The 14083-nt window shown below is 32.1% G+C and overlaps 1 protein-coding gene across 5 annotated transcripts; it reads right to left on the bottom strand.

The window, feature by feature from the left end:
* Positions 1-307: 307 nt before the first annotated feature.
* LOC143079051 (uncharacterized) lies at positions 308-13492 on the bottom strand. Of its 5 annotated transcripts, none has more exons than XM_076254189.1 (6): positions 13286-13490; positions 6673-6729; positions 3354-3431; positions 3149-3226; positions 2281-2342; positions 308-624 (listed from the first exon to the last, which is right to left on the bottom strand). In XM_076254189.1, exons 1-6 carry the CDS (start codon positions 13359-13361, stop codon positions 487-489), a joined length of 489 nt encoding a protein of 162 aa, XP_076110304.1. In that variant the 5' UTR covers positions 13362-13490; the 3' UTR covers positions 308-486. The 5 variants fall into 5 exon arrangements, with proteins under 5 accessions (XP_076110304.1, XP_076110307.1, XP_076110306.1 ...); XM_076254192.1 differs by having other exon boundaries at positions 2291-2342; XM_076254191.1 differs by lacking the exon at positions 2281-2342 and having other exon boundaries at positions 13286-13492.
* Positions 13493-14083: the final 591 nt, after the last annotated feature.

Here is a 14083-nt window from a genome sequence, read left to right as displayed (position 1 = left end):
GCAAACAATACAAATTATAGACAAACTGCAAAATTAAGAGCGGGGCAATAGGTGTTCAATAAAAAAAAGATGAACAAAATGAAAGTCTTGTTATAGTCATCAGGTGGTCAATTCAGCGAAAACAATAAACATATTTACATGTGAAGACTAGAATACAAAATGGTGGTGCATTTTGTGTTATGTAACAATATATCATATTTACAAAAAAAATCTTTCAATTTGCACAATTATGGGCTGACAAAACTTTTTTAAGTGTTGTCCAATATTGTAAGGAGTCGTCATATAAAATACAGGTTCCTTTTTAGGGGGGGGGGGAGGAAATTGACATTTATCCTTATCGTTTTGATATCACCTTGAAACCAGTTCAATACGAACTAACTGGCATTGTATATGCCTGCACATATTTTGTTTTTCATTTCACATTTTCTAAATCATTGCCCATTATTTGTTCTTTAAACACATTTTAAGTTACATATAATTACAAGTTTATTTAACAATAACAGTCTTATTTTTAACAGTGACGTCAGCATATTCAGTTTTACTGTCTTTTCTGTTGATTGATTGTTTTTTGGAAGGTGGTTTGGTGAATTCGACTTCCACATAGTTCAGGACTGGTTGCTTTTGCTGTAAGAAAAATAAAAGTTGAGAATTAATAGTTCAAACCTGATTTCATTTCACTGTCTGTTACCCCTCATGTAATTATTCATAGCCCCTTCTTACATTCATTTATTACAGGTCATATTTGGATGACAACATTACAAATATATATGTTATTAACATTTCTGGTTACAAAAAAATGAAAATTCACATAAACCAATATTTTTTATTATTTAAATAAAACAATATCTGTGACTTATCTGTGTGTGCTGGTTTTTTTTATTTGTTTTGTTTATGTTTATGTTTATGTTTATGTTTATGTTTATGTTGTTTTGTGTTTTTTTTTTTTTCGTTTTGTCTCAAGGTTGCTGTCTCATTGACAAACACACTCATATACGTTCATTAATTGGAACATGTTTATCGGGGAATATGAATGTAAAACATACACTGTAATAATCTAAAATGATAATAGTATATATTGTAATGTATTTACTTTACAGTCTTATCAAAAGCTAAGTTTGATTGATACGGATAGTCATGTAAGAAAATATTTTGATAACAAAATATTTTTACTTGTATATTTGTAAAACTTTTTCATATCCCGATTCAGATTTTTTTATAGCTTACTTTGCAGTATGGGCTTTGGTCATTGTTGACATATAGCTGTTACTTTTTGTGTCATTTGGTCTTTTGTGGAGAGTTGTCTCATTGGCAATCATACCTCACATCTTCTTATTTATATGCCTCTATAATGAACCTCTATAATGTACGCGTAAACAACTTGTGACGTAGCACTATTTAATGTACATAAAACATGCAAAGTAAAATTAAAACATTTTTATAGCTAAAAATGTAAAATGCATTAAATAAAAAAAAAAACACCAAACATAACCTTTGATTTAGATAATTTAGATCATTTTCATATGATTATAATGCGATTGTAGTGCAACAGAATTGGATATCGCTTGATATCAAGGCTCGAGTTATTTTATTTCAATATGATAATATACAGGAGTGTCTTCCGACCTTGACTGACTATAAAGGTCAACTATATATATATACATATATCTGTCTAAATTAAATGTTGTATAGTTTTATGCATAGTTTTGTGCATAGCAAACCAGTAGTAACAGTAGTTTATAAACTTAATATCAGAAGAATTCAAATTCTCTAGACGTAAATGGTATAAAACTGAGATTACATATTAATTATCTAAACCATGTATCGTCTTATTTTTAAAACTTATTGGAGTGATATGTTTGCAACTGAACATTACAGGTATTTAAAAGCAGGGAAATAAAATTTAAAGCACATTCACCCCAAGCCTTCAGAATTGTAAAATGCAACAATAAATAAATTAAGAAGTGCAAAAACAAGACACAATTAAAACAGTAACGCAACACTTTTTTCAGACAATGTAAGCTAATGCACTTTTTAGACTTTTTTCCACTGAAAAATTCTACGTTTGGTATTTTTTAAATGTGCTGTCATTACCATTATTTTAACTATCTATCATATCAATGACCTTATGCATTGGCCGAGCCCACTAGCAAGTAAATAAAATGGAATAAACAAATTCTTTAGAAGTTATGAAATTCAAAATAATTGAATACGAGAACCATTTAATGCTATAATGATTTTGAGAGAGATTATATAAATATATAAGCAAAGCATGCAGAGGACCTGCGACAACCTGTTGTCTTCTGGTAGCACAACCTCTTCATATGTACGAGGTTTTTTCTCAACTGAAATAAAAAGTAGTATATTTTACTTCTTTTCTAGATATACAGTCGGAATCATGGTATCATGAATGCAGATTAAATTTTCAAAACGTCGCTTGTTTTAAAGATAGTCATAAGATCTAAAAACCCAACGAAGATACCAGTCTTATAATTTGGTACACCAGACGCGCGGTTAGACTCGCCAGAGTCGCTTGAATCAAACTAAAAAAATGTAGTTGGAATGTCAAATCAAATACCAAGTTTTCAAAGCTGCATGAAATGCCTTGACAACCGAAAAATTTCGATAAGTTTAACCAAATACGGCTAAAGCCAGCTTTTAAAATTAAGGTACTAAAACCTCAATATTTGGAATAATTGGACATTTATAAATGCGACAGTAAATTTATAGAATATAAACATATCAATGATGATTCTGCTCGGCACGAAAGTGTTGACTACTGGGTTGGTGATACGTACTAGCTGTCCCACGAGGACTTAACTGGATGGCCGGATGCTAAATACGACAACTTAAGACACAAAATAAGTAGATTTGCTCTTTCATGTCAGGATATGTACATATGTACATGTACATATTCTCAAATAACGTATATAGGCAAACTTACTTATTTACAAAGTATTTATATCAGAGAATCGGAAATATCATTTTGTTACGTAAAAAGACAGACGTTTTTTGTTTATCTACATGTCAAACCACTCTGTTGAGAATGTAAAAGTCTTTCTATTTATTTGTGTTGCTATTATAAGTCTAAAGGTCTAAGTTTTATCGATAAAATTTGTTGCCATGGGAATACATCTAATGAGAAATTTACCCGTGTAATCTACTGTACCCTTTTCTTCTCGGTCCTCTGGTAATACTATATCGTCATACGATCTCGTTGCTTTGTGAACTGAAGAGAAAATAACATATTTAGCTTGATATTCAACAGAACATATGAGAGAGATCAATATAAAGTTTTCCGTATACATTGCTAACTTAACAGATGGACGCATGCAGTTTCCTCGTCAAAGTCTTACCTGTGTAATCTACGGTTCCCTTTTCTTCTTTATCTTCTGGTAATTCTACTTCCTCATACGTTCGTGTTACTTTCTGAACTGTCAACCAAGACAAACAATGCAATGTAATTTTAATGTTACTAGAAACTTGGTGAATGCATGCACACATATATAGAAGTATGAATAGTTGCATGCAAGAACATATGGTGATGCGAACTTGAAGGTCCTTGAAATGTTGATGAGAAATCTAGCCATTTAATCGTCTTGAAAAATAGGGGGAGATAATTCAAAACCCCGCCACATATAAATAGCCTGTTTTACAGTCGGAATCTCCTCACTGTACTTGTCCTATCATATTATGTTATTCGGAGAAGTTTATGTTGATGGAGGATCTTTGGTAGTTTATGTGTAACTTTGTATAGTTTTTTTTAATGTCATAAACATGTCGCAGAAGAAAAACATATAGGGGATTCACATAGATGAAAGGTTTTGATCGAATGCATATCAAAAAAGATTTCCTTTTCTCGTTTATACGATAAGAAAATGCAATGGATTAAGAATATTTATGAACTTAGTCTAACTACGAGTCTGTATCATGTTTTGTTTTAAGACTTTTCCTTTTATAAGGTTTAAACAGGTTTACATGTTTGACATGACGCCAATATATTATCAACAACTTCACTTCCATCATTTAAAATTCCAAACTACCAAAACATACAAAATAGATATAAGAAGATGTGGTATGTGGAAGACTAGTGTAAAAACTATTCAACCAGTAAAACTAATTGTCTAATCTATATAAAAACAAGAATACACACGCTGAAATGTCTCGCCTTCTTTACTAACCATTGATATTATGTTGATAGTTCTAAATAGAAAGCTTTACTACAACTATCACATACACTAAACATGATCCAAGAAGATAAGGTGAAGGTCATATAAACCAAACAAAGACGTTTTACACCTTACAATCATTCAATACACTAAATATAGTTGATCTATTGCTTATAGTTTCTAAGAAACAGACTTAACCAAGAGAACTGAAAATTGACCAATAAACCATGAAAATGAGGTCAAGGTCAGATGAACCATGCCTAATAGACATGTACAGCTTACAATCCTTCCATACAACATGTATAGTTGACCTATTGCTTATGGTTTAAGAAAAACAGACCAAAACACATTAACCTAACACTGAGCAACGAACCAGGAAAATGAAGTCAAGGTCAAATAAAACCTGCGAGACTGACATGTACATTTTATAATATTTCCATACATCAAATATACATGTAGTTGACCTATTGCATAAAGTATTAGAAAAAAAAGACCTAAGCTCAAAACTGAACTTTTACCACTAAACCATGAAAATGAGGTCAAGGTCAGATGACACCTACCAGTTGGCCATATACACCTTACAATCATTCCATATACCAAATATAGTAGACCTATTGCCAACAGTATAAGAAAAACGAACCAAAACACAAAAACTTAACTATAACTGCTGAAACATGAAAATGAAGTCAAGGTCAAATGACACCTGCCAGTCGGACATGTTCACCTTACAATCCTTCCATACAACAAATATAAAAGACCTTTTGCTTATAGTATCTGAGATATGGACTTGACCACCAAAACTTAACCTTGTTCACTGATCTATCAAAAGAGGTCCAGGACAAGTGAAAACTGTCTTAGGGGCATCAGGACCTTGGAGGTACGCACATACTAAATATAGCTAACCTATTACTCATACTAAGAGAGAAATTTACATTAGAAAAAATATGAACTTTTTTTCAAGTAGTCTCTGAACCATGAAAATGAGGTCAAGGAAAATGGGCATTTGACAGACGGAAACTTCGTAAAATAAGGCATTTATAAGTATGAGGCATCCAGGTCTTCAACCCTCTAAAATATAAAGCTTTTAAGAAGTTAGCTAAAGCCGCCGCCGTTGGATTACTATCACTATGTCGAGCTTTCTGACAAAAAGTCGCAGGCTCGACAAAAGACGGGAAACGAGAAAAACTTATGAACAACACCAACAAACGACAACCACTAAACATCAGGTTCCTGACTCAGGACAGTTGCAAACAAAAGCAGGGGGTATATATATACATACTCTACAATGTTTGGTTGTACAGGAAAGTCTTCCTTGTTATGAATCTAAGATATATATTTGATTCGTGAATATATACTCTACCTTTTAAGCAGTTCCCACGTTTGTGCAGCACGCTGATAGTTTGAGTGTGAACAGTTTATATCTTGTCTTACAAAATTAAAAAATGAACAGTAAAAACCTTCATCATGACATACTGATGACTGATGACATACCGACACATTGAGCCGGATTTTTAACGTGTAAGTTCACAAGGTAACAGTCCACAGGACTGAGACATTTCATCTTACCCGGACACATTATTCTGACTCCAAGCCGACCAGTAATTGTTCTTAATCTATAATGTGGCATTCAAGGGCAGTAAGTAAGTTTAATGTAGCGTGTTTGGCGGAGAAGCAGCAAACACCAATTTTTAAGTGTTTAACCCGGGGTTCGAACCCACGACTCTCGCATTCGTGGGGCGCACTACCACGAGACCACATAGGCGGTATTTTGGTCATAAGAAGATAGCTTCATATCTTACATGGTCTAAAAAGGAACAATATTACCCTAAGCTCGAATATTTTAGGATCATATTGCAAGTTTTGAGGTATTGTTTTTTTTTTAAGGAAACTGTAATCATTTAAAGTCCCATACCCTTTCTTGTTTGTAATTCATCAGAGAGCTAACGACATGCAGTTATTTAAACAATAATGGAAAGAAAATTAATAACAACACAACTTCTAGGATATCCATCTGCTTAATTTTTACTAATTAAAACGTTTTACCGACTGCATTTGTTTTTACCTGTCATAAGTCTGGAATCTGATGTTCTGTATTTCTCGTTTCTCGTTTTGTTATATAGATTAGACCATTGTTTTCCCGTTTGTATGATTTTTAGGGGCCCTTTATACTTTGCTGTTTGGTGTGAGACAATGATCCGTGTTGAAGACCGTACTTTGACTATAACGGTTCACTTTTAGTAATTGTGACTTAGATGGAGGGTTGTCTCATTGGCACTCATACCACATCTTCTTATATCTATGGTAGTCAATTTACAAACTACTATAGATCAACATCAATCTCAATTACAAGAATTCCATAAGGACCAGGTTTACCAATATACGCAAGTTATTCTACGTATTCATAGACTTACACCCCTTTTCTTCGAAATAACTTACATTATAAATGTTTGTTTTGTTTGGTTAAATTAACCTAGACTTAAATATTATATGAGACATATCACTATACCTTTGTACTGTTCCTGACCTCCGTTTTCCGCGGAATCCTCGGACGTTTTCTTTTTATCTGAAATGAAATAATTTTTATGATGAAATAATGAAATGCGACGAAATGCTGAAATGAGATGAAATGTGACGAGACGCTTCAACAAATATTGTGGTAACTTCGATAAGTTGGCTACCAAGGATCAGTTTGATAGGTCCCAGGGGTTATGAAAATAAGGAGATCTTGTTGAAAAATCTCAAAAACTTATCCCATTTCATATTAAGATTTTTTTCTAGGAGTGTTGAGACTATATGAGTATGTTGATGACCATATCTATATATAAATCACGTTTTAAAATAAAATTATGACTTATTGAATCATATTGGTTAATTTTTCCTAACGAAACACAATATGTCGACTTAATTATAATAATAAAAAATATCAATAAATTAATATTTTAATGAACTATCAAAACAAGAAGTCAATCGCTTGACTCGCATGCAATTAAGTCATGTTTAGAGTGTTAAAATCTTTCTTATTCAATGAAAACTACTAAAATATTTCAATGTTTTTTTGGGGGTTATTCTTATAGATTATCGTTGATCATCTCAACGAGATTGATTTTCTCGCTTGAGCCGGAACATAGAGTTGAGATGACCAATGAATCTGTTTATCGCTATTTTACCTATGACGACGTTGTCAATTTCATGTCCCTTTCAGTAGCAACGCCACGCGCCTCATTAGTTTCTAGCGACAATTTTCCATCTCAAGCGAGTAGCATGATATAAAAAATTATCACAAAAAAAAAGATCAAAGGAAAAATGCACAAAATAGCGATAAAATGTGCTATTTCTCCTATCCATACGTTCTTACAGTAAGCAGAACCTAATTGTGCAACATTACCAGCGTTCTGAAGATCCATAGGTATCCAAGATCGTATGAACAAGAACAAAAACACGACAATTAAATGAAAACAAGTAAAGCAATGAATTTTGTTTATGAAATTTTAATCTAAATACTACGGGGAAACAGAAACAAAGGTCTATGTTTCAAACCCTGTGGTTTCACTTTCGGACGAAGAGACAGGATCACGGGGGGGGTCTCTTCCTATATAAAGGTATATACATATGTGCCGCTGGAATGGGTCCCTTTTTTGATCCGTCAAATATATCAATGGGGTGCAATTTTACCGAGGAAATATATCAATAGGTAGTTATTGACCGATTGTGATATATCAATGGGTGATAAATATATGAATGGGTTATGATTTCGCTGTGAAATATATGTTTAGGTAGGGATTTCACAATTATTCAATATATGAATGGGGGGTGTTTTTAAAATCCCAGCTGCACACCTGTACCCAAAATCCCATGTTGAGACCCCCCCGTGGACAGGATGAAGGTGCTTAAAATTGACTATAGCGATGGCAAGATTCCCTAATGCTGATTTGTGGCCAAGATTGGTTAAATTTGTCTCAGTTGTTTCAGGAGAAAACTTTAAAGGGCAATAACTCCTTATGGGGTCAATTGACCATTTTGGTCAAGTTGAATTATTTGTAGATCTTACTTTGCTGAACATTATTACAATACAATACAATACAATATTTTTATTTTCCAAATTAAAGGGCCCATTAAGAGCATAACATTAATTACAACATGACATAAACATTACAGAGTGATTAAAGAAACATAAAATAATAATTGAAATTCAAATGCATGAAGAAAGGATCAGTGGTCAAGGGGAGATAATTAGAAAGGATCAGTGGTCAAGGGGAGATAATTTTGATATATTTTAGAGTATTTAACTAATTATTTAATTATTGCTGTTTACAAATTATCTCTATCTATAAAAAATATTCAAAATAACAACCAAAAACAACAAAATTTCCTTAAAATTACTAAATAAATTCAGGAGCAGGAACCTAACATCAGATTATCTGATTTATCTGAAAATTTCAGGACAACTATATCTTAACCTGATGAACATCTTTAGCTACTTCAAATTTGCTCTAAATGCTTTAGTTTTAGAGATATACGCCAAAAACTGCAGTTAATTCCTATGTTCTATGTTTAGCTATGTCGGCCATGTTGGTTGACAGGTGCGTTCATCGGACACATTTGTTAACCTAGATACCCTTATAATGATTGTGACTGAGTTTGGTTAAATATGTCTCAGAAGTTTCAGTGGAGAAGTTTTTGTAAGATTACAAAAATTTACCCAAAATTGTTAAAAAATCACTAGAAAGGACAATAACTCATTAAGGGGTCAATTGACCATTTTGGTCAGGTTGATTTATTTGTAGAGCTAACTTTGCTGAACATTATTGCCTGTAAACAAAGCCGTGTTCTAATGAGCACAAAATATGTTCGACACATGCATGCGAACGAACTTACTGTGTATATTACGTTGTTTCCATCGTTATCCTTTAAAATATATACATTTAAGCAGCTAACATAAACTTTTATTATATATTTTCATAAAACAACATATATTTACCCTGCTCGTAGTTTTTAAACTTATCAAATATGAAATGTAGTTTTTAAACTTATCAAATATGAAATGTAATGCACAGACTCATCGGGAAGGAAACGGGAAAAGCCAAACATTTTATGGTATTTTCGTAGGCTTCGACTTTCAAAAATACTGTACTTGTCCTATTAGAATCGAAATAATTTTTTCATGTCATGCTCTATGCTCATTTTAACATGGGCAGACATTATATTTGACCACATTTTACACCTCGCTAACGCTCAGTGTAAAATATAGACAAATACAATGCCTACCCATGTTAAAATGAGCATAGAGCATGACATGAAGGAATTATTTCTTAAGTAGTTTCAGATGAGAAAATTTTAGTAAAAGATAACGACGGACGACGGACGACGACGGACGCCAATTGATGAGATAGGATCACTTGGCCCTGTGGGTCATGTGAGCTAAAAATACAAAGAACAAAAATGTTTCTGAATTTCTTTGTTTAAAGTCCATATTAATTCGGGATTTTAGTGAAATAGATTAAGTAACAATACCATTAAAATACACACCTTTAGAGCTCATTTCCTAATTAATGTAGAGTAAGACTTTGGTTAGCTTGCTTGCTTTGTTTGAATATTGTATAATTGTAATTGAGATGACATCGAATCAAATGTAATCATAATATATACAGGTTTAACTATGCCCATTTATCTTATTTGCTTGAGCAAACGTTTATACAAACATAGCAAGCAAGCTAACCAAATGCTTACTCTACCAAGCATAAGAAATTAGCACTAACAATTTTGTTCTTCATTGATTCACCTTTGCTGCTCTTCCGTAATTAAACGTGTTTATATTATGATAGAAGATTTCAAAAATCATTTACCACTTTTAAGATTTTAAAAACTATGCAGAGAAAAAGATAGCATCAGAAACTCAGGAGAGTCACATTTTAACCTTTCAATGGTTTACACTAATGCACACATACCAAAGAGCGGAAATTATAGAGTCAATGATTTCCGTGATGTTATATGAAAACATGGTCACAAATATATGTTTACAAGTGATATCCTTGATACGGAAATTAAACACACGGAAGATATATTCAGAAATTACACTGCTTCGATATATGAAAGTGACACATACTGTAGTAATTTATTTAATTGCTATCAACTTCGGAAAGAAGTGGGATGTTTTAATATGAAGAGGCGGAGGACAGTAGTTTAATCCATATATGTAACCATTTACTCATAGTCATTTCATTGATAAATAAGTGTGTGTGATGCAGGATAGATCTGACGATTTAATTTATAAAAATTTTTTAAAAAATCAAAGTAAATGGTTTAAATGACTATGTAAGCTCTTATCTTGCAGTTAATAAAACTCGGTTTATCTGAAGAAATCAAATAAATGGTTCTTCTCATTTAAAGCTTAGATTTGTAAATTGAGAAATTTTATTATATGTTTTTTTTTTATCAAAGCAGATATTTTGTGTGTCCTGCTTTCAGGGTTTTCCTCTCAAAAGAAAAAAAATGAAACCCTCTATGTCCTGCCTCCTTACGCAACTTAAATCATCAAGCTGACCCTCCATTTTTTTTGTTAAGCAAAGTTACATTTAATTATTTAACATTATTCAATTTTTAATATTTTTCTCTGCAGTCCATGTAAATTATTTTTTAAAAGAAAATTAGTTACCTGCTACCTCAGGACAGGGAACAAGTACTAGTATTCATATATAGACAAAAAAAAGTTTTAAATGCACTTAAAGTTTTTTTAATAGCTACACTTTTCTCCATCCGGTTTCACAACTTTGTGGTACTCGTCAATGGTAACTAATATATGAACCCTTTAGGTGTTAAAAAACAACAACAATATCAAAAAAGGAAACAATATATTTAAATATTTCGGATAACATACTTCCTCAGTATGATCACGCTGATGTAAATTGAATCGTATCAACCTATTCTGATTTAATTTATACCACCTACATGTATTGGCAATACTAGCATCGGCAGGGATTTGTTTTAAAAAAAAAATTAAATCTTAAGATTGGAAATGACCTATGGTTTTTTTGTGTAAGCTGAGCGTTGTTTGACAGCTCGCCATATAACATAGACATATATTTATTTTTGGTGACCGTCATTTGGTTTTATTATTTGTTTTATATTGGTTAAGAATTGAAAAAAGAGTAAAAGTAAATCTGACAATTAAAATAATACATAAACAAATCAGTAAAACAAAACAAACAAAAACGAAATGGAGGGGCAAAATAATGGCATTTATACTGTAAACTTCAGATACACAATATTTAAATAAAAATAAAGTATATTCAAAACAAACAATGGAAGCACAAAACAAGAAAAGAACTGTAAAATTATGCTCAGATACATGCATCATAAAACCTGCACGGTTTCAGATTAAGGGATAATTCAGTTTATATTTGGTTGAATCATTGGTGAATGTAACACAATGTCCAGTGGCAAGTATTTCATCCATACCCTTGTGATTGTTTTTGAAAAAAGAATGAGAGGTTTAAACAATCGTCTGTGTCTTTCAAGGAGAACATTACTTTAACAACTTTTATAATAACTTCGAACACGTAATTCTATCGTTATTTGTTATTTTTTTTATTATGAAGCCTTCTTATCAAACATAGTGTACACAGTAGTCTCAATTCAAGTTAAGGGATGCTATCGTTTCTATTTGGTTGAATAATTGGCGAATGTTAGCTCAATGTACAGTGGCAAGTATTTCATTCATATCACGGACGAATTGTATTAGAACAAGAGACATGTAAACCATGGTCGTCCAGTCTTTCAAGGAAAACATTACTTTAACAACTATAAAAAAGTTCTGCGAACACGTAATTCTATCGTTATTAGGTTTTTTTTTATATTATGAAGCCTTCTTATCAAACATAGTGTACACAGAAGTTTCAGTTCAAATTAAGGGATGCTACCGTTTCTATTTGGTTGAATCATTGGCGAAGGCTACCTCAATGTCCAGTGACAAGTATTTCATTCATATCACGGACGAATTGTATTAGAAAAAGAGACGTGTAAACGATCGTCTGCGTCTTTCAAGGAAAACATTACTTTAACAACTATAATAACTGCGAACACGTAATTCTATCGTTATTTTTTATTTTTTTTTTTTATTATGAAGCCTTCTTATCAAACATAGTGTACACAGTAGTCTCAATTCAAGTTAAGTGACTATCGTTTCTATTTGGTTAAATCATTGGTGAATGTTAGCTCAATGCACAGTGGCAAGTATTTCATTCATATCCCTGCCGAATTGTATTAGAAAAAGAGACGTATAAACGATCGTCTGCGTCTTTCAAGGAAAACATTACTTTAACGAGTTTAACCTACTATATTAACTGCGATCACGTAAATCTATCTTTATTTGTTATTTTTTATTATGAAGCCCTCTAGTCAAACAAGGTGTACACATTTATATAGCATGTATTTATAAAAACATACAAGATACACGGTAACTGTTTATCATTAGTCACCAGTCAGTAATTTTGCAACACAAATATGGACTTAAAACTCGTCAAATAAAACAAAGGATGGAGTTAATCAAATCAATTCAGATGATACCATTTAGAGAACTGAAGAAAAATTTAGTTTCGAAAACTTGGACGCATATAAATATAAAAAAGGAGATGTGGCATGATTGCCAATTAGACATCTATCTCTAATAGAGCTCAAATTCAGTGACTACTTTGACTGGCGTCAGATGTTACCATAGTATAAGGCCCCTCCCACAAACCATCACACCCACCATCACCCCACCATCACACACACACACACCTCATCTGAAACGCCTGTGTCGAAACATGAGATTAGTGACTGTCAACTGACCATTTTCAAATTATATTCTTATATCATTATAAAACATTTTAATGCCGAGACACCATATCTACGAAGATGATAGCAAACATGGAAACATGAGAAGAAAGTCAGTCTTAGACGAGAAGAAAAATGAAGGCTGTATTAATGAATATTACAGGCATGTTAAGACCTTAGTCCTTATAAAAATGTTTCAGTAACCAACTAAGATTGGAGAGTTACGTAAGTGTCCCCTCTTCATTTAAATATCAGTTGTTTAAGGAAGTTGATGAACAGGATCCCTTGTAATTATATTTAGTACTTACTATTCTTATGAGATGTACTGTGTGAATTTCTACCTCCTCCGAATAAAGATTGCAATTTATTCCAAAAACCACTCATTTCGTATTATTTTGCTGCAGTTTTTATCTATTTCTTGTTAAACTCCATTTGACTAAACAGGAACTTAAATATGTTGAGGCGCCCGATAGGGTAAAACGACATCTATATAAGTACACTAATATAGTGTATTACTTTGTATGTAGATATATATAAATAAATTCAGGAAGTAATTCACACATGTTAAAGGTCAATTTTGTACCGGGTCATACTTTGAAATGATTATTTTTTTGTACCGGATCATACATTTAAATGTTTACATAGTGAATTTATAAATAACTTGAAAATGTATACAAGTCTAAATATTTTTCTTTTTCTCGACTGTTTTTTCTCTCTCTATTTTCTCTCTAATTAATAAAAAGAATATAAATGTCTTAACTTAAGGAACTATGTTGGAATTTCAAGTGGTTGTTTATAGTAAACATTAGTCTAGTTTTTTAATCCTTTGTCTCAATGATTTATGCTCGCCTAAAACACTTTATAACCTTTGGCTATGCACAATTTAACTCACTCATATCAACTACTTAGCAGAGGATCCATTTTTTCTTAAACATCTAACACATAATGACATTCTTTTAGTTTAAAATCATTTGGGATATAGTTCCTCAATATAAAAATGTGTAGATTTTAAGACAATAATTAGTTCAGAATTAACTGCATATAAAACAAAACAGGTCACAAATACGCAGGGTATGGATGAAATACTTCCCACTGGACATTGAGTT

Source organism: Mytilus galloprovincialis, chromosome 6, assembly GCF_965363235.1.
Source record: "Mytilus galloprovincialis chromosome 6, xbMytGall1.hap1.1, whole genome shotgun sequence".
In the NCBI taxonomy this organism is placed as follows: domain Eukaryota; kingdom Metazoa; phylum Mollusca; class Bivalvia; order Mytilida; family Mytilidae; genus Mytilus; species Mytilus galloprovincialis.
This window is presented reverse-complemented; position numbering and strand designations above follow the sequence as displayed.

Excerpts from the sequence above, each read along its gene's own strand:
- LOC143079051 (XM_076254189.1), bottom strand. The coding sequence starts at position 13,361 with ATGAGTGGTTTTTGGAATAAATTGCAATCTTTATTCGGAGGAGGTAGA. Across the intron at positions 6,730-13,285 it reads CAGTACATCTCATAAGAATA|ATAAAAAGAAAACGTCCGAG; the intron begins GTAAGTACTAAA and ends ATTTCATTTCAG. Across the intron at positions 3,227-3,353 it reads GGGAACCGTAGATTACACAG|TTCACAAAGCAACGAGATCG; the intron begins GTAAGACTTTGA and ends TTTTCTCTTCAG.